This window comes from Fistularia commersonii, chromosome 21 (genome assembly GCF_037954325.1).
Source record: "Fistularia commersonii isolate RoL2024-O1a breed Wild chromosome 21, RoL_Fcom_v1.0, whole genome shotgun sequence".
In the NCBI taxonomy this organism is placed as follows: domain Eukaryota; kingdom Metazoa; phylum Chordata; class Actinopteri; order Syngnathiformes; family Fistulariidae; genus Fistularia; species Fistularia commersonii.
In genome coordinates, this window is record NC_141304.1 from 2,136,412 (window position 1) to 2,157,500 (window position 21,089).

The following is a 21,089-nucleotide window of genomic DNA, read 5'->3' on the forward strand; positions in this document are numbered from 1 at the left end:
CCAAAAGTTTCATCCTCTCCAGTTCTAGATGGTCCATCCTCTGGTTCCAGAGGATCAACCCATTCAGGTTCCAGAAGGCCCCTACTCTCCGGTTCTAGTGGGTCCAATCACTTTGGTTCCAGAGGGTCCACTCTGATTCCGGAGTGTCCATCTTCAGGTTCCAGAAGCTCAACTTTCTCCATATCCTTAGGATCCATCCTCTGGTTCCAGAAAGGCCAATCTTGGGTTCCAGAGAGTGCTTCTTTCTCCATTGTCTCCAGCTCCTTGGGATCCAGCCTTGGGTTCCAGAGAGTCCGTCCACTAAGGTTCCAAAAGTTTCATCCTCTCCAGTTCTAGATGGTCCATCCTCTGGTTCCAGAGGGTCCATCTTCTGCTTCCAGAGGATCAACCCATTCAGATTCCAGAAGGTCACAACTCTCCGGTTCTATTAGGTCCAATCACTCTGATTCCAGAGTGTCCATCGTCGGGTTCCAGAGGCTCCACTTTCTTGATCTCCTTAGGATCCACCCTAAGGTTCCAGATAGTCCGTCCACTCAGGTTCCAGAGGCAACATCCCCTCCAGTTCTAGATGGTCCATCTTCTGCTTCCAGAGGGTGCATCCATTCAGTTTCCAGACGGTCCCTACTCTCCAGTTCTCAATGGTCCAATCTCTGTGGTTCCAGAGGGTCCACTCTGATTCCAGAGTATCCAAAGGCTCCGCCTACCCCAGCTCCTGTGGACCATCCTGGGGTTCCAGAGGCTCTTCTCTCTCCAGTGCCAGAGAGTCTGTCCACTCAGGTTCAAAAGGTTTCATCCTCTTTGGTTCTAGAGGGTCCATCCCTGGGTTCCAGAGGGTCCACTGTAAATCCAGAGCATCCATTGTCAGGTTCCAGTAGGCTCCACGTTCTCCAGCTCCTAAGGATCCTTCCTAGGATTCCAGGTGTTCTGCTCTCTCCAGTTCCAGAGAGTCCTTCCTCCCTGGTTCCAGAGGGTCCATCCTCGGGTTCCAGAGAGTCCTCTCCAGTTCCAGAAGGTCCATCCTCTGGTTCTAGAGAGTCCTCTCCAGTTCCAGAAGGTCCATCCTCTGGTTCTAGAGAGTCCAGCCTCAGGTTCCTGGGAGTCCTTCCCCCTGGTTCCAGAGGGTCCACTCTGAGGTCCAGATGTTGAGTACCATGTTCTTGCTCTACAGGAAGGATCTTCTTTGTCAAGGTTTCCTTGGTTTTTTAACCTTTATGAATGCAGACCTACAAACCCACCATTCATTCATTCGTCCACGCAGCTTGTGATGCGGCCACAGCCAATCCCGGCTGACGCTGAGAGAGGGGGCGGGGTTTAACTCGGACGGTTCACCTGTCAATCACCTACAGAGCCATCCAAGAAGAACCCGGAGAAAACCCCGGTTGCCCCGGCGACGCCGTGATCGACAGGGCGAGATATTGTCACTCCAGATGCCGAAGGTTTTTCCGAAGACGTCGCGCCGGGTCGTCGTGGAAATCGCCTTCCACTTAGCGGGGCCTTGAGACTGCTTCCCCCTCTGCTTCCCCCTCTGCTTCCCCCGCCAGACGTGCCTGCTTTGCTAATGCAGCCGCAGAGTGCATTTTTTTTTTAAAAATAGCCGTGACTCGGAGCAGGAAACGAAACACCAACCTGAGGAGCGAAGAACGCCGACCCGGACCGGAGCGGCGTGTCGGATGGCGAGCGGTTAACGGGCGCCTTCGGGGGGGCGGGAGGCCGCCATCTTGCCCAGCCCACCACCACCACCCCTCCTCCAGGCTGAGGAGCGAGCTCATCATGGAACATGGATCCATGTTTGTTTTAATTAAGTTGATTTCAAAAGGGCACACATCCTGTGTGTGTGTGTGTGTGTGTGTGTGTGTGTGTGTGTGTGTGTGTGTGTTTTCCGGTCCAACAGGTCTTCCTTTTCCTCGGTGACCCTCTGAGCAGGTTAAACCAGGACCTTTCTGGCTGCAGAGAAGGTTCAATCCCAGATCATGAGCACCTGGACTTCATCAGCTTCACTAATAAGGGAGGGGGGTTTCCATGGTAACAGAGAAATTGTGTTCACAAGGAGAGAACCTCCATGTTTTCCATCTCCAGGCAGGGGAGCATGAAGAGAACCTAGGATGGAGAACATGGAGAGAACTTTGGAGAACATAGAGAGAAAGTAGGATGGAGAACATGGAGAGAACCTAGGATGGAGAACATGGAGAGAACTTTGGAGAACATATAGAGAACCTAGGATCGAGAACATGGAGAGAACCTAGGATCGAGAACATGGAGAGAACCTAGGATGGAGAACATGGAGAGAACTTTGGAGAACATATAGAGAACCTAGGATCGAGAACATGGAGAGAACCTAGGATCGAGAACATGGAGAGAACCTAGGATGGAGAACATGGAGAGAACTTTGGAGAACATATAGAGAACCTAGGATCAAGAACATGGAGAGAACCTAGGATGGAGAACATGGAGAGAACTTTGGAGAACATATAGAGAACCTAGGATCGAGAACATGGAGAGAACCTAGGATCGAGAACATGGAGAGAACCTAGGATGGAGAACATGGAGAGAACTTTGGAGAACATATAGAGAACCTAGGATCGAGAACATGGAGAGAACCTAGGATCGAGAACATGGAGAGAACCTAGGATGGAGAACATGGAGAGAACTTTGGAGAACATATAGAGAACCTAGGATCGAGAACATGGAGAGAACCTAGGATCGAGAACATGGAGAGAACCTAGGATGGAGAACATGGAGAGAACTTTGGAGAACATATAGAGAACCTAGGATCAAGAACATGGAGAGAACCTAGGATGGAGAACATGGAGAGAACTTTGGAGAACATATAGAGAACCTAGGATCGAGAACATGGAGAGAACCTAGGATGGAGAACATATAGAGAAGCTAGGATGGAGAACATGGAGAGAACCTTGCATGGAGAACATATAGAGAACCTAGGATGGAGAACATGGAGAGAACCTAGGATGGAGAACATGGAGAGAACCTAGGATGGAGAACATGGAGAGAACCTTGGATGGAGAACATGGAGAGAACCTTGGATGGAGAACATGGAGAGAACCTAGGATCGAGAACATGGAGAGAACCTAGGATGGAGAACATGGAGAGAACTTTGGAGAACATATAGAGAACCTAGGATCAAGAACATGGAGAGAACCTAGGATGGAGAACATGGAGAGAACTTTGGAGAACATATAGAGAACCTAGGATGGAGAACATGGAGAGAACCTAGGATGGAGAACATATAGAGAAGCTAGGATGGAGAACATGGAGAGAACCTTGCATGGAGAACATATAGAGAACCTAGGATCGAGAACATGGAGAGAACCTAGGATGGAGAACATGGAGAGAACTTTGGAGAACATATAGAGAACCTAGGATCGAGAACATGGAGAGAACCTAGGATCGAGAACATGGAGAGAACCTAGGATGGAGAACATGGAGAGAACTTTGGAGAACATATAGAGAACCTAGGATCAAGAACATGGAGAGAACCTAGGATGGAGAACATGGAGAGAACTTTGGAGAACATATAGAGAACCTAGGATCGAGAACATGGAGAGAACCTAGGATGGAGAACATATAGAGAAGCTAGGATGGAGAACATGGAGAGAACCTTGCATGGAGAACATATAGAGAACCTAGGATGGAGAACATGGAGAGAACCTAGGATGGAGAACATGGAGAGAACCTAGGATGGAGAACATGGAGAGAACCTTGGATGGAGAACATGGAGAGAACCTTGGATGGAGAACATGGAGAGAACCTAGGATCGAGAACATGGAGAGAACCTAGGATGGAGAACATGGAGAGAACTTTGGAGAACATATAGAGAACCTAGGATCAAGAACATGGAGAGAACCTAGGATGGAGAACATGGAGAGAACTTTGGAGAACATATAGAGAACCTAGGATGGAGAACATGGAGAGAACCTAGGATGGAGAACATATAGAGAAGCTAGGATGGAGAACATGGAGAGAACCTTGCATGGAGAACATATAGAGAACCTAGGATGGAGAACATGGAGAGAACCTAGGATGGAGAACATGGAGAGAACCTAGGATGGAGAACATGGGGAGAACCTTGGATGGAGAACATGGAGAGAACCTTGGATGGAGAGCATGGAGAGAACCTAGGATGGAGAGCATGGAGAGAACCTAGGATGGAGAACATGGAGAGAACCTTGGATGGAGAACATGGAGAGAACCTTGGATAGAGAACATGGAGAGAACCTAGGATGGAGAACATGGAGAGAACCTTGGATGGAGAACATGGAGAGAACCTTGGATGGAGGGAGCCCAGGTGGGAGGACCTGTAGAACCCAGGATGGAGGAGAAGACAAAACCAAAAACTGTCAGTACTTGAAGTACTTGCAGTATCTCCTGGGAGTTCCTGCAGCTTCACCGCCCTGTCGGTGGAGGTCTTCTCCACCGGGAAGTCCTTGGACTCCAACGCTCTTGAGGTTCCCGTCAGCAGGCCAGGTGTTTTATCACCGCAATTTATCCAGCCAATAAAAAACCAGGGGGGGACGGGATTTTCCCGCCCGCTCGTAAACAACGCTAAACACCGCGTCCTTCACGGAGGAGAAGGTGGAGGAGGAGGAGGAGGTGGTGGTGACGTCCAATTCTGAGGCGGAGAGGCCTCATCCTGTTATTGTATCCCCGGGCAGATGACTTCCATCCTGAGGAGCTCCAAAAGAAGATATGGATGATTGCTGTACTTTCCGTGCCTCATATCTTTACCCAAAGACCTGGCTTATAACACAGTTATTACACAGTTATTACACGCTTATTACACATTTATTACACATTTACGAACAGCAGGTCTGGTTAATAGGATGGTGAAGACTTTTCGAGGCTCCTCGTTTGAGGCTCTCATGATGGAACTCCTTCTGGAACTCCTGCTGGTGCGCTAGCGGTGAGATATGTCTCGGCCGGGTGTGATGTATGACCCTGCCGCTTGTTTACCGTCCCTCGCACCTTGGGGACGCCGGCTAAAAATGGTCGCAGAATCTGGCGTAGCGAGAGAGTACGTAAGCGGCGTGCTTGGACTTTGCCCCCCCCGCCGACCTGAGACCCCCACCCCCCCATCAGAGCCATGAGCTTGGACTCCACCTCGAGTTAGACTTGTCAACTCAAAGCCTTCTTATAAGAATAAGAACAACTTTATTTATCCCGAAGGAAATTGTTGTGCCAGAGTTACAAGAAAAATTTTACAAGAACAAATAATAGTAGAAAAATTATGAGAGTATAAGAAATACAAATAAACTATGAAGTGTCTTAAGTAACAAATGAAAGATAGGGAGTGCACAAGAGTATGAAAAAGTATTGTACATGTATTGACCCTTCTTGAAGATGCCGTTGGTGTTTACAGTCCAGTCCAGTTTATTGTCCAAGTGGACACCCAGGCACTTGTAGGTGTCCACAATGTCCACTTCTGTACCCCTGATGGTGACCAGGTACAGATGGGTCGTCTGTTTCCTGAAATCCACCACTAGCTCTTTTGTCTTTGTCACATTGAGCTGCAGGTGGTTCAGTCCACACCACTCCACAAACCCGTCCAGCACTCCTGAACTCCTCTTGGCCTCTGTTGATGCCGCCCACGATGACAGAGTCATCTGAGAATATCTGCAGGTGGCAGGACTGCGAGGAGAACCTGAAGTCCAAAGTGTAGAGCGTAGAAAGCCCCCCCCCCGTGCTGCTCACAAGTGGTGTCCGATGTGATGTTTCCCAGCCTCATGTACTTTGGGGGGCCCATGAGGCATCCACCTGTATGTCCAGAAGCTTCATGTTCAGCAGGGCAGGTCGAATGGCATCCTCCAGCTTGTTCTGTGGGAACAAGCTGGAGATGCTGCTGTGGAACTGGAATCCTGGGGGGTTGGGGGGTGCTGGAGGTGGGTGAAGGTGCTGGAGGTGGAGGTGGGTGGAGGTGAGGGGGGCCACACTCACAGGACTCCTCTCATCGCTCTAGGGGTACTAGAGCAGAAAGTACATGGGGGAAGTGCAAGACTTGTACTCTCGTGCAAGTCACAGCTGGTGCTGTCAGCTCTCACTCATGTGTGAAGGCGACTGATTGTTCACGTTCTCATTCACACCCACGAATGGACTAATCCAATGGACCTGCTGAAGATGGAGAGCCTGAAGGGAACTCACAGAAAGAACCATACCAGGAGAACATGGAGAACCCAGGCTGGAGAACATTGGGGGAACCCAACCTGAAGGACCCAGTCAGAATGGAACCGGGAACCTTCCTGTTGTTCATCCTGGTTTCTCAATGAGCAACGCAGAGAACCTGGAGAACCCTCAAGGCTCCAGGGAGAACCTAGAGGAACCAAGAAAAGCAATGTGCTGTTAGCGTTGCTCGCATGGTTAGCATCAATAGCATGGTTCATGGTTAGCATCATGTTTGGTTTGCGGGACAACGTCATGATCTTGGAACACATCTAACAGCTAGAAGGAGGTTCTCCTGGATCTCCAAGGGAACATCTTACGTCACAGCTGCACCCGGTTCCTCTCGGTGTGTGTGTGTGTGTGTGTGTGTGTGTGTGTGTGTGTGTGTGTGTGTGTCCTCACAGATCCTGGTTGGCAGCTGAAGGACACTGGACTTCGTGATGGAGATCATCAAGTGTTTCGTGGTCCTCTGGTTCTCTGGTCATCAGGTTCTCCAACTGTCAGGTTCTCCTGTTTTCAGGTTCTCAGGTTCTTGAGTTTTCTGGCTCTCAGATCTTCCACTTCTTTGGTTCTCAATTTCTCCGGTTCTTCTGTTCTCCTGTTCACTGGTTCTCCGATTATCTGGCTCTTTAGTAATGAGGTTCTCAGGTTCCCCGGTTCTTGTGTTCTCCAGGTCTTGGCTTCTCTGGTTTCCATGTTCTTTGACTCCCTGGATCTCTATTTCTCGGGTTCTTGAGTTCCAAGGTTCTTTGCTTTCTCAGGCTCTCTGTTCTGGGTCTCCAGTTCTCAGGTTCTCTGGTTCTTAGCTTAGCTTAGCTTTGGTAATCTGGTTCTTTGGTTCTCAAAGTTTCACATCTCCAGGACTCTATTTTTCTGGTTCTAGATACTCTGGTTCTTAGGTTCTCCAGTTCTCAGATTCTCCGGTTCCTAGCTTGTCTGGTTCTTTGGGCTCTCCAGTACTTTATTTCTCTGGTTCTCCAAATCGGAGACTCCCTGGTTCTTAGCTTAGCTTAGCCTTGGATATCTGGTTCTGCAGTTCTCCACATCTCTGGTTCTCCGGTTCTCTGACCCTCAGGTTCTCCAGCACTCCCACATGTTCTTGGGTTCTCTGGTTCTCCAGCTCCCAGATTCTCTGGTTTTCATGTTCTTTGACTCTTTGGTTCTCAGATTCTCTGTTTTTCTGGTTCTTGGATACTCTGGTTCTTGTGTTCTCCGGTTCTCCAGTGATCCGGTTCTCCGGTTCTCCCCTGAGGCGCGGCGGCGGGTTCATTAACAGCGCAGATTCCCGGCTGATCGGTGGCAGGAAGTGGAAGCGAGGCGGCGCTTGATTAATAATTAAGAATGAACATGGAATTAATGAGCGCCGTCTGAAGAACGGCGAGCTGCTCACGGGCACAGCTCAGGTTCTCGCGACGCTGTTTCCTCCTCTCTGCGGCAGCTGTCACTGAACGCAACACCATGCTAGCATCTCACACGCTTTGGGTTCCTCAACCCTCAACAGCAGTTGTGGAATGAGGACTTTGAGCACACAGTGGCGCGCTAGCATGACGGCATGCTAGCATAGCGTAGTGCTAGCATGGCGTTGTGCTAGCATGACGTAGTGCTAATATGGCGGCATGCTAGCATGGCGTTGTGCTAGCATGGTGGCATGCTAACATAGTGTTGTGCTAGCATGAGGAAGTGCCAGCATGGCAACATACTCACCAACTGCTGTCGAACCAACCGGAACCCTTCTGACGGATGTCTGGTCTGACTCCGCCCCCTCATCCCTGACTCCGCCCCCTCATCACTGACTCCGCCCCCTGACCTCTGATCCCGTGACCTCACGCCTCCTCTTTAGCCGCCGTCCAGTAGCCGTTCTGAAGGTTCTCCGGTGGAAACTCCTCGACGTTTCGCCGTGGCCCTTTTAAAAAAACACCACACACACACACACACACACACACACACACACACACACACACACACACGCCCTCCACCCCGGCCGGCGTCCATCAAACGCAAACACCGACTCCACTGACAGGAACTCATGTTATTTCCTTCGGCGGTTTCTCATTCAGGCGGCGCCGCGTTCCGTCGCTTCCTCTGATTGGCCGCTTGCCTCGTCGGAGATGATCCATCATCCCCTCCTCCTGCTTCTTCTTCTCTTTCTTCTTCTTTTTTTTTCCCCTGCTTTTTTTTTTTTTTTTTACTTTCCAGGTAACGCTAATTCATCATCAGCGTTCTGCTCGCTTCTTTCAGATTCCATTGGATTTTCTGCTTTTTCCAAACCTAAAACCACAAAGGAGGGATGAAGAAGAAGAAGAAGAAGAAGAAGAAGAAGAAGAAGAAGAAGAAGAAGAAGAAGAGGAGAAGGAGGGATCCTGGCGAAGGTGGGTAGTCGGGCCTTTCCAGCAGAGCTTGAATATTCCTGGAAATCCAAAAAAAAAAAAAAGGGGCGGTGCTCCGGCTCCAACCTGTCAATCACAGGGTTCCTCCTTCATGCACACACACACACGCACACACACACACACGCTCACACACATGCATGGACGTTTTCCACTCACATTGGCAATCCTGGTTTGGTTTTGGCGATTTGGCAGAGGTAGCCCACCCTTGCCCGGTGGTTGCCTGGCAACCATCACCACAACAACAACAATAGTAATGACAACAACAACAACAACAACAACAGCGTGACGCGGGCTGGAATGTGTCACCCGCGCTGGAAGCGGGGTGAGATATTGTCACGCAGGGCCGTGACAACGGGGGGAGGAAGAGGAGATGGTTATTTTTGTTTTTATTTGGATTTGAAAACCGTCCCACGCGTGACACACACCCACGCTCCCCCCAACCCCTTGACTTTCCTCCTCCTCGACGTCATCTTCTCAATCGATCGTGGTTTTAAATCACCGATCGATCGGATCGATCGTGTCCGCGCGTCGCAGTTGCGCGCCCCCGCCGCGGGGCGGCGACGCGCGGATATAACGGCGGGAGCGACGGCGGGCCCGCCATTCCCGCTCCCGCCGTGGGGAGATCACGGAGCGGCTGCGTGGACCTCCCTCCCCTCCCACCCGGATGTCCTCGCACCCGTGTGCGGGATGTTGTGAGATCTTCTTCCCCGCGGAGGAGCAGAAGCGCTTCCGTCCCGCATGGAGAGCCTCCGCAACCGAACCCCGGCGTTTGCGGGCGGCGAGCCGTGGCGCAACGCCACCGGAACCGGAAACCACAGCGGCGGCAACCCGCTGAAACGCGACGAGGAGGTGGCCAAGCTGGAGGTGACGGTGCTCGCCGTGGTCCTCCTGCTGGCGCTGGCGGGGAACCTGTGCGTGTTGCTCGCCATCCGCGGCGCCACGCACGGCGGCTCCCGCATGCACTACTTCATGAAGCACCTGAGCATCGCGGACCTGGTGGTCGCCGTGTTCCAGGTTCTCCCGCAACTCATCTGGGACATCACCTTCCGGTTCTACGGTCCGGACCTTCTGTGCCGCCTGGTCAAGTATCTCCAGGTGGTCGGGATGTTCGCGTCCACGTACATGCTCGTGCTCATGTCCGTGGATCGCTGTCTCGCCATCTGCCAGCCGCTGCGCTCGCTGCACCGGCGCAAGGACCGCGTGTACGTGGCGTGTTCGTGGCTCCTCAGCATGCTCCTCAGCGTCCCGCAGATGTTCATCTTCTCCCTGCGGGAGGTCGGCGCCGCCGGATCCGGCGTGTACGACTGCTGGGGGGATTTCGCGCAGCCGTGGGGCGCCAAGGCGTACGTGACGTGGATCAGTCTCGCCATTTACATCGTGCCCGTGGGCGTGCTGAGCGTGTGTTACGGGCTGATCAGCTTCAAGATCTGGCAGAACTTCCGCATGAAGACGCGGCGGGAACGGGTACGCGCGGACGCGGCGTTGGCGCTGGCGCGCGTCAGCAGCATCCGGCTCATCTCCAAGGCCAAGATCACCACGGTGAAGATGACCTTCGTGATCGTGGTGGCCTACGTGGTCTGCTGGACCCCCTTCTTCTCCGTGCAGATGTGGTCTGCGTGGGATCCGGCCGCGCCGCGGGAGGGTAAGGTGCGGCGTGGGTTCGCCAAGCGCAACTCCGGTTTTACGCACGGCGGAAGTTGGGCGCGTCTTCTTCGTGGCGTGGCTGAAACACCCCTCCTCTCCACTCTTCTACCCACGCACACACACACACACACACACTTCACACAATCCGCATGCGTTTGTGTGTGTGTGTGTGCATGGTTAATCAGTAATCCAATTATCTCGCGTCAGCGCTCGTCTCCATTACCCGCGCACGTTGACATTTGGAGTGGGGTTTTTTTTTTTTTCACGGGTGGGGTCGCCGGTTACCGGGGACCACACCCAAGTAAACAAACCGGACCCCGCTTTCCGGTCTCCGGTTAGTTCCGGTGGTGCGTTCAGTGACCTCCCGGTTCGTCAAGCCGAAGCGCGCAGCTTCTGACTTTTGTTTTATTCGTTTTATTTCATATCACTTTATCTTATTACATTTTTTTTTACAATGAGTGTCTTTTAATGTTATATCGCTCTTTTTAGTTTTTCACTACTATTCTATTTAATTTTGTTTTGTTTTGTTGTCTTTTCAATTCGTTTATTTTGTCGTGCTTTATTTTTTATTTCATATCATTCTATATTATTTTAATTAATATAATTTAAATTCATCTTTTCATTTAATTTCGTTTCGCTTTACTATGAGCGTATTTTATCGGATTCAATCTTATTCAAATGAGTTTCATTTCATTTCATTTTTGATTTAATTTTATTTCATTTTATTTTGCTTTACTTCTTTTGTTTTGCCTTTATTTATCTTATTTCAACTAATATCATTTCATCTTTTTAATTTAAGTTCGTTTAGTTTTGCTTTACTATGATAATATTTTATTTTATTTTAATTAATATACTTTCATTTCGTTTTTTATTTTAATTAATTTTATTGTGTTTTGATTTGTTTTCTTTTGTTTTTGTTTTACTGTTATTTTATTATATAAATATAATTTCATCTCATTTTTGTTTAATCTAATTCTATTTTGTTTTTCTTTGTTTTCTTTTGTTTTTAGTCATCCAGTATGTTATTTTAATTAATATTATTTCATCTTTTAATCTACTTTAGTATTGCTCTGTTAAGTTTTACTATGATCATATTTTATTTTTATTTTAATTAATATATTTCCATTTCATTTTCTATTTTATTTAATTTTATATTGTTTTTATTTAACCAGTATCTTATTTTAATGATATCATTTCATCTTTCACTCTAATTTAGTTGTTTTGTTTTACTTTGATCATATTTTATTCAATTAATTTAATTTCATTTCATTTTTTTTTATTTAATCTAATTTTGTTTTGCTTTGTTTCTTTTGTTTACCATTATTTTATTTTATTTTATCTTATTTTATTTTATTTTATTTTGTTTTATTTTATTTTATTTCAATCGCGATCCATTGCATCGAGACGCCATTTTTAGAGTTTTTTGTCGTCCTCTCTCTCAAAGCTGCTTACCTTGAGGCCGTCACCGAGGTCACTGCTGCCGTAAAAACGGTCACCATGGAAACGATTGGCGGATTGATTGAAAGAGTTCCCAAATAAAAAAAAAAGAGTAAATAAAAATAACCAACCGCTTCACCTTCAGGCGGAGGACGCCATTCCGACCGCCATATTTTATTCATGGCTGGAATGAACCCGTCGTCGCTGGCGGGCTCCTAAAAGCATCGCCACGACGACAGGAAATGCCAGCGTGAAGGTTACAGACTCTCCCGTCAGCCTGCTTCCCCCTTTTACTCCCCCTTTACTCCCCCTTTACTCCCCCTTTCCCCGCTGACTCACTCCTGCGCGTGCTATCCATTAGCATCCAATATTTCATGCGGCGGGCGTCGCTTTAACAGCTCGTTTATTTCATTTCCCCGACCGATCAGATAAATCACAGGAATCAATTAAATTACAAAAACATAAATGTTTACGTGAGCGCCCCCTGGAGGTGGATGTTGGCATTGCAGGTTGATGAATCTTTATCGTTGTTGTGCGATGTTACTCAACAAGTCGCCCGAGATTTTCTTGATTATTCAAATCGGGGTCGGATAACGTGCGCTCCTCTTGACGGTGCCGCTAACCACGTGTGTTGTTATTACATAGTTATAACCACGCTATTACACAATTATAACCACGTGTTATAACCGTGTAATAGCAAAAGCCGCCTTCTCGGTAGCTATAATTTGTACAGGATGTGCCCTCCCCGGAAATGTAATGTGATTTCCAGGACGTAGCCTGCGCTCGCAACGGATCAATTTTTAGCTCGCTAACGGCGGCTAATGGGTAAAAATTGGGTCGGAGCTAAATATAGTCACCTGACGACAATCTTCTACAGCGTTGGCTCTCCATGTTCTCCTGTGTCAGGAGGTTCAGTGAAGACTTAAAGTCTGGAGGTCTGAGTGAGAAGGTGAATATTTTGGGGCCCGTTAATGATTGACAGCTAACTTTCCAGGTGAAGCCCCGCCTCTGGTCCCTAGGTCGGATCTGATTGGCTCCCCCTGCTGCTCAACGGGCGAATGACCTCTGGGGCAACTTAGCCGTGAAAGCTAATCAAAACGTTTAAATATAATAGTTTATGTGATGGTTTCTAATAATTCTATAAATAGAGTTTGTAAAGTACAACAAAAAGTTATTAACATTTGAAATGTAATATTATTTCACTGCTATTAGTATAATACTAATTATTTGCATACCATTTAATACCTCTGTTTGTTATTCACAAAATAATCATAAAACTTAAATATTAATAATCATTATTTATCATAAATAGCTACTTAGACATTATTACGATGATAAAATTATATTTATTTCTTGATTATTGAGATCACTAGCACGGTTACTACCACCACCGTTAATAATAGCAATAATAGTAATATAAAATACATTTTTCTTTCTCTTTGTCTTATCATCATTATTATTGTTATTGAGATAATCATAGTATTACCATTTATAAAAATAAAAATTTGGGATAATGATTTATCAATCATTATAACAGTTCTATTTGATCATTATAAAAATTGTATGATAGTGTCATTTTTTTTATGGATAATGTGAGCACATTATTATGATTCCAGTTGCCAGTAAATCAATATAAATAAAAACATATGCTAATTATTTACGTGGTAAATTGAATTTAAAAAAAAAAACAATATTTGTTTATATTTGTAGGTAAACTCATTTTTCATTTCCGCTAGCGCACGCTAACACCATGTTTTAAGCAGATATGCTATGCTAAGCGCGACGCATTTTTTTTTAGCCGACAAGATGCTGACCTCCGACCCCCAGATCTGACCTCCTCTTCCTCCCTCCGCCTCCTCCAGCCCTGCCCTTCATCATCTCCATGCTGCTGGCCAGCCTCAACAGCTGCTGCAACCCCTGGATCTACATGTGCTTCGCCGGCCACCTGTTCCAGGACCTGCGGCAGAGCCTCCTGTGCTGCTACCTCAGGTCCTCGCCCGGCCGCTGCGAGTGCGACTTCGACTCCAGCCACAAGAGCAACTCCTCCACCTTCGCCGCCAAGACCTCCAGCATCCAGAGGAGCATCACGCAGACGTCCTCCACGTGAGCAGACGTCCTCGACGGGAAAAAAAATGGGGATGCGACTTGGGTGAACTCGGAGGAATTGCTGGACGCGGTATTTTGGTGCAATACTTTTGACAATATCCGCCGTTTCCTGTATCGTCCGCCGTCCCGCCGCCGCCGGTAGGGTTCGAGTAGATGGACAGTCATGAAAATAAAAGATATATATATATATATGTAAATAAAGAGTGTAAAGTAAGTTTTCAGGTGCTTGACTGGTTTCTTTTTGTTCATTTTATCATCATAGAAACAACAACAACAAATATTTATATATATTAATTAATTCATGTTATAGAGTAATAGTTTATAATAGTTCTATGAATACAGAACAACAAAAAGTTATTAATTTCTCAAAATGTGATATTTTTTAAATGCTGTTAGGATAATACTAATTTTATTATATATTACATTATGTTAATATTATATACATACCTTTTAAAGAGCTTTTTTTAATATTCATAAAATAATTATGATTAAATTATAGTTATTTGACATATATAAAAAATAAATAAATATAAATATATGTATATATATATATATATAATGTATATTACAGAGATACATTGCCATTAACAATTATAATAATTTTTGATATTATTTTCACTACCATGACTACTACAGCTACTATTAATAATAACAATAATAACATATAGTTTAATGACCCCCCATTTTTTTCTTCTTATCATTATTATTATTATTTTATTGCCATTTATACAATAAAAAATGTACGCAAATGATTTATTAATTCTTGTAACAGTTTGATCCATTATAAAAATTACATTATAGTGTATCATTAAAATCATTTTTAGACGAGTACTATTTCTATGGATAAGGTGATCACATTATTATGATTACTACTATCATAAATCAATTGAAATACAAATATAGAATAATTATTTACGCAGTAACGTAATATAATATAATTTAATATAATTAAATTTAATATAATTCTCTCATCTTCGTGTTTATTAAATTTGTAGATAAATTCAATTTTTTGATTATTCTCCATATTCTGCCTTTCACCTCAAAGGTTGCTGGTTCTGTTCCCATTGCCATCTCATGTATTTATTCTGTATATATACAAATATATATACAATATATATTTGTATATATACATGTATATATTTTGAATTATTTTACAATTAATATTATAAATATAAATATGATAATATTATAATATATTATATCTATAATATCTATATATGATATATTATGATAAAGATAATACTATAAATGCTATTGTACTTATTTTGGTTGTCTTCATAGTCCAAAAGATTTCAACCAATTTGTAAGAATAAAGGAGGAATACTAACTTTTATTATTATTATTATTGATAATTATATATATATATATATTAGATATTACTAGTATTATTACAAGTAAATGTTATTACTACCAGTTGTAATCAGCAGCAGCTCGCCTCCACAGTGTCCTCTAGTGGTTCGTCTATTTTTTTAAATTGAGGTATTTTCAGCGTTGGTGCTGAATTGACATAATAATAATAATAATAATAATAATAATAATAATGATAAGATGAAGAAAGAATGTATGATAAAATTTTTTGATATTTTCATTGGTTTTTAAGGAATGTTATTTTACTTTACTGCAGAAAATATAATAATAAAATGATAAAAATAAAATTATTATGCTATGATAATATTTTTAAGTAATTTTTCCACTTAGATTATTTCTTCATTGTAAAACAATAATTATAACAATAATCACAAAATAATTTGATTACCAAAGAATGATAGTTTATACTTCTTTGGGTGAAATTATAATTTCTATCTCCTAGTCTTTTATTGCTATCCTACATTTCTAAATGTTATACCTTTTTTTAAATAATTCATTTGTAAAATATCGTCATATTTATATCCCTCATTTTTATTTGAATATTATATTGTAAATTCAGGTTTCTCACATCTATATTACAATGTGTTAGTTTTTTTTATTCTCACAAATTCCTTTAAATGTATTTAATAATCACAGTTGAACACATTTGACTTTACTTCAGAAAATTACTTTTTACTGTACTTCAGAAAATGTTATGATAGTTATATAAAAGTTAATTTAGAATATATTTAAAAAAAAAATTATAGGAATAATCACAAAATAATTTGGTTACAAAATAATTAATTTTGTAATCAAATTTCTTTGTCCTTTATTCCTAGCCTTTTATAAATAATATATAAATTAAAAACACACCATTTTTAATAAATAATTCTGATTTGAATATTATGTAAATTCAGGTTTATTATATCTATATAACAATATTTTTATTGCTTTTATTTCCTACTGAATAATAATAGAAGTCAATTTATGATTGTTGTTGTTGTTGTTCATTATAATATCAGATAAATATAAACGAAGAAAAAAAGAAGAAGGAATTTTCAAGAATTGTTTTCTAATCACACTTATAATACAAATATATAATAATGTAATGATCATATTTTCTTAAATTAATTTTTCCATCATAGAGTCCCTTTAAATTGTAAAACAACAATTATTAAAAAAAATCGTAAAATAATTTAATTAAAAAAATAATTGATTTTCATTCCTCTTAAGATGAAATAAGCATTAATATTGCTTCGTCTTTTTCTATCCTCATTTTCCAAATTGCATGCTTTGTTAAATAAATTGTACTCCTTTTTAAATTATGATAAATCAAAATAATTTTTCATAAATAATTCTTCTTCATTTTATGGATTATTTTCTACAAAATATTTGTATACAATCTTATTGAATAACAATCATAATAATAACCCATAATTTGTTATAAATAAATCTTATTTAAATATTAGATGGTGTCTCAGGTGTCTCACATCTTTATTACAATATTTTTATATTTCTATTGAAAATGATAGTATAAATAATGTTTATTGTTATTGTTAACAATAATAATATTAACAATAATAACAAAGAAGACAATGAAGTAACAGAAGAAAATGTAATGCTTTTATTAGATAATAATGTAAAAAGGATATTTTTAATGAAAAAGTCTTCTATATTATTTGTTATTTTCTTATTTGTATAGACATTATTCATCATTGATTATTATTATTATTATTATTATTATTATTATTATTTACGTCTACCAGAGGGAAACTGGATCTTAACAGGATATATTTATCATTATTATTTTTGGTCTGCCCGGCGAAGCATCCAGCCGGCGCCGGCGTGGAACCCGTCGCACGGAACCCGACAAGCGGAACCGGTCGGGCGTGCAGGAAAATGCCGCCAGGGTGAGAAAACCATCAAACCGTCCTTTTTTTTTATTAAATTTTTATTCATCATTTTTAGACGTCGGTATTATCGGCAGTGACATCCAGGTTGAGGTCCGGGATGGAGAAAACACGTAAAATTAAAAAAAAGTGAGCCTGCAGCTGTCGCACGGCTTCTGGCGGCGAGAGGCCCGGGTGGAGGGTGTTACGCAACAAAATCAGCGTGTGTGTGTGTGTGTGTGTGTGGTAATAAGCGACACATAAGGGGTTTAGCTAGCGGTAAAAACTATATACACCCACAAGTCCCTACACCTCCTTGCGCAGCGCCACCCGCACGCCGCTGAAGATCTTCCCCAGCGCCGCGAAGAAGGGGTCGCAGAAGGTCTGGATGCAGAGCGAGTAGATGCGGCTGACGCACTGCGACTCGATCAGGCAGCTCTTGATGCACGGCACCACCGCCCAGATGTGGCAGAAGGAGATGCAGGCGAAGAGGAAACCCCAGAGCAGAGCCACCGGGATGCCGAAGACGGCCGACAGGATGCGGTAGCACCAGTACTTGGACACGGTGAAGGTGGTGTAGCTCAGCTTCCACACGCCGTCCAGGCTGTGGGTGCCGTCGGGCTCGGCGATCACGTCCTCGAACTCCACCTGGAGGAGGAAGGAAGGGGTTGACGTCGGAGGTGGAGTTGGGGCTCCTTCGTGTGGATCTGGACCGCGTTTTTTGGCGCGCAGACTCCGATTCGGACCGGGGTGGAGGCATCTGGAGAACGTCCAACGGACTTCCTGAACCTGAACGTCACCTGCGGCAGTCCGAACCCAATATGGCCGACAAAAAAACCCAAAACACACCCTCGTGCATCTGAGGAGGCCTCTTTGAGATGATTTATAGCAAGGCGTGCTCACACACACACACACACACACACACAGCTGAGTGTAATCTAAACCGGCGTCCATCTCCACTGAGCATTACAGGCCGGTGGTGCTGCAGCTCCTTTCCACACCACGGCCCAGAAGTACATGCTGAACACACACACACACACACACACACACACACGCGCGTGCGCGCGCGCGCACACACACACACGCACGGACCGACCTTCACCACATCCTCGTTGATCAGTTTGGGGTCCCGGTTGATCAGGTCGATCTCCTTGGTGTGACTGTCCTTCACGATCTTCTCCTCGTTGGTGTTGTACTGGTACTGATCCGCCATGGCGGGGCTGCGGGTCCTGACCGGGCTGGAGACGGCGGCGTTGTGGACGGAGGAGCGCGGATGGCGGCGGCGGCGGCGGCGGCGTCCTGGGGTCGGGTCGGCGGTGAGTCTTTCTGGATCAGACCGCTCGCGGCCACCTCAGCTTGGCTTCTGGGGCCCCTTGTATCTCCACTGAGACGCTCCCGCTGGCATGCCAGTGGACAGCTGCTACGCAAGTCCTGGTAAAAATGGAGGTCTCACCCCCGCCCTGCGTGCGCACACACACACACACGCACATACACACACACAGGCGTGCGCACGCACACACACACACAATGTGATGCAGACAGTCAGCGGAGGCATGCCTTCATGGAGAGACCAGGCTTGTGTTACATTTCACGCAGGGCCGTCGGGACGGCGGGCGGAGTTTGCACCGCCGCTACAACTGCAGGGAGGACGCTCACACACTCACACACACACTCACACACTCACTCACTCACACACACACTCACTCACTCATTCATTCACTCATTCATAAACTCACTGATTCACTCACTCACTCATAAAACCGCTCATTCACACACATTCATTCACTCATTCATTCATAAACTTATTCATTCATAAACTGATTCACCCACTCATTCACTCATTCATTCATAAAATCACTCACTCGCTGATAAAAACAGTGACTCACTCATAAACCCATTCACTCATTCACACAAAAAAACCTTCATTCACTCATTCATTCATAAACCGATTCACTCACACAGTCACTTTATTATTTACTCATTCATTCATAAACTCACTCATTAATTCTTTCATTCCTTCTTTCATTCACTCATTGACTCATGCATTCATTCATAAACTGATTCACTCATTCATTCACTTTATTATTTACTCATTCATTCATAAACTGATTCACTCACACATTCACTCATTCATTCAAAAAAACACTTGCTCACTCATCAAATCAGTCACTCATTCATAAACTCATTCACCCATTCATTCACTCAATTATTCACCCATTCATTCATAAACTCACTCATTCATTCATTCATTCACACATTCATTCATAAACTGATTCACTCATTCATTCACTTTATCATTTACTCATTCATTCATAAACTCACTCATTCACTCACTCATTCATTCATTCATAAACTGATTCACTCACAAATTCACTCATTCATTCATAAAATCACTCGCTCACTCTTAAAATCAGTCACTCATTCATAAATTCATTCACTTATTAATTCATTCATTCTCTTGACTCACTGATTCCTTGTTCATTCACTCATTCATAAACTTTCTCATTCACTCATTCATTCATTCATTCCTCCCACAGTTTTTCATCAATGGATTCACTCACTCACTCATTCATTCAGAAAGTCATTCACTCATTCATGTTCTCCTCCCTGGTTTGTCTCCATGTTGAAAGATGAAACTCCATGAGGGTGAATGAGAGGGTGAATGTCTCTCTGTGGTGATTGACAGGTGATCCTGTGATTGACAGGTGATCCTGTGATTGACAGGTGACCCTGTGATTGACAGGTGACCCTGTGATTGACAGGTGACCCTGTGATTGACAGGTGAAACCCCGCCCGTCACCCACCTGACACAGAATGGCTGCTCTAGTAGTACTTTTCTTTATATTTGTACACACTTGTACTTCTGCAGAAGGCTGGCGTTACTTTATGTCACTCAAACATGATTCTACATCATCGATAATAATAATAATAATAATGATAATAAAATAATAATAACAATAACAATAACAATAATAATAATAATAATACTAATAATAGAGAATACAGGTCATGTGGTTTCCATGGCGGCCATCTTTAGGGCAGTTCACACGCCGGTCTGAGCTGTTTTCAATGCACTGTTAAAAGGGTGTGTGTGTGTGTGTGTTTGTGTGTGTGTGTGTGTGTGAGGGTTAAGAATAACCACGTGCACCGCCCTCTAGGTGCACGCTTCACATCCACCCCAAAGCCCCTGGAATCCAAGCACGTCTCGGGGAAGATCGCTCTCCAGAATAGCAATAAGGCGGAGAACGGTCACCGTGGCAACGAAAACAAACAAACAAAATAACAGGGTCGTAAACAAGACGCTTCGTTTTCTCTAATCGCCCTTTCAAAATAAAATACCGAAGGGATCCATCATCCCACGCCGGCCGCTCAATCACTATCCGACTGAAAACCCAAAGAGTGTGTGTCGATTTATTTGCAAGCATGGAGGCGACTTTTGCAAACACACACACACACACACACACACACGCGCGCGCGGCTGCACGCCGCCATCTGAAAGCTAATCAGCCTGCAGTCCAACATGCTTAACAGTAAATCACACAATCTGTCACGCCGTTGTCCTGCAGCGCTTTCGGGTGGCTCGGAGGTCGGTGTTTTGATTTATCGTAGCGGCGTTAGCTTCTCTTTCTTTCTTCCCCTCTTTCTTTTTTCTCTTTCTTTTTTTTTTTTTTTTTTGCGTGCCGGATCAAACCGCCCTAAAAATAACCATCTGATTCATTCATTCTCAGGCTCTCCAGTTGGCGCCATCAGTCAGGGACGGCCGCATCGACGCGAGGCGTAAACAAACATGGTGTCCTGCTTCCTGGCGGGGGGGCAAGAGGGGGGGGTATAAAAACTGGTGCATGCTAAACAACCCCACCCCTCCTCCGCCGCCGCCACCGCCGCCACCGCCGCCGCCGCCGTCTAGGGTGGACACCAGAGCAGGAAGTGCGGTCATAGATCGCAGATCTTGGGCCCAGGAAGCATGTGATCGGGACCCAGGGGTATTTTCGGTGCGGTAGCGGCAGTGGGGGGGCAGATGGGTACGAAAATAGCCCCACGGTGGACTTATAGCCCCCCTCCCTCCGTGGGTGTCGGTCTGACACTCCAGCTGCTCCTATTTAACGTG

General features: G+C 44.4%; 2 protein-coding genes across 3 annotated transcripts; one reads left to right on the forward strand and one right to left on the reverse strand.

Annotated features, from left to right (window-relative positions):
- The first annotated feature begins 9,176 nt into the window (after positions 1 to 9,176).
- On the forward strand, positions 9,177 to 13,959 carry oxtra (oxytocin receptor a). Of its 2 annotated transcripts, none has more exons than XM_086168586.1 (2): positions 9,177 to 10,205; positions 13,502 to 13,959. In XM_086168586.1, exons 1-2 carry the CDS (start codon positions 9,297 to 9,299, stop codon positions 13,790 to 13,792), a joined length of 1,200 nt encoding a protein of 399 aa, XP_086024712.1. In that variant the 5' UTR covers positions 9,177 to 9,296; the 3' UTR covers positions 13,793 to 13,959. The 2 variants fall into 2 exon arrangements, with proteins under 2 accessions (XP_086024712.1, XP_086024713.1); XM_086168587.1 differs by having other exon boundaries at positions 9,177 to 10,200.
- Positions 13,960 to 17,024: 3,065 nt separating this feature from the next.
- cav3 (caveolin 3) lies at positions 17,025 to 18,390 on the reverse strand. Its single transcript, XM_086168098.1, has 2 exons — positions 18,078 to 18,390; positions 17,025 to 17,629 (listed from the first exon to the last, which is right to left on the reverse strand). Exons 1-2 carry the CDS (start codon positions 18,192 to 18,194, stop codon positions 17,288 to 17,290), a joined length of 459 nt encoding a protein of 152 aa, XP_086024224.1. The 5' UTR covers positions 18,195 to 18,390; the 3' UTR covers positions 17,025 to 17,287.
- Positions 18,391 to 21,089: the final 2,699 nt, after the last annotated feature.

What these genes read in the sequence shown, in the direction of transcription:
- oxtra (XM_086168586.1), top strand. Translation starts at nt 9,297, where the DNA reads ATGGAGAGCCTCCGCAACCGAACCCCGGCGTTTGCGGGCGGCGAGCCG. An exon ending in CCGCGCCGCGGGAGGGTAAG is followed by an intron (nt 10,206 to 13,501) that starts GTGCGGCGTGGG and finishes CGCCTCCTCCAG; the next exon opens with CCCTGCCCTTCATCATCTCC.
- cav3 (XM_086168098.1), bottom strand. Translation starts at nt 18,194, where the DNA reads ATGGCGGATCAGTACCAGTACAACACCAACGAGGAGAAGATCGTGAAG. An exon ending in TCAACGAGGATGTGGTGAAG is followed by an intron (nt 17,630 to 18,077) that starts GTCGGTCCGTGC and finishes TTCCTCCTCCAG; the next exon opens with GTGGAGTTCGAGGACGTGAT.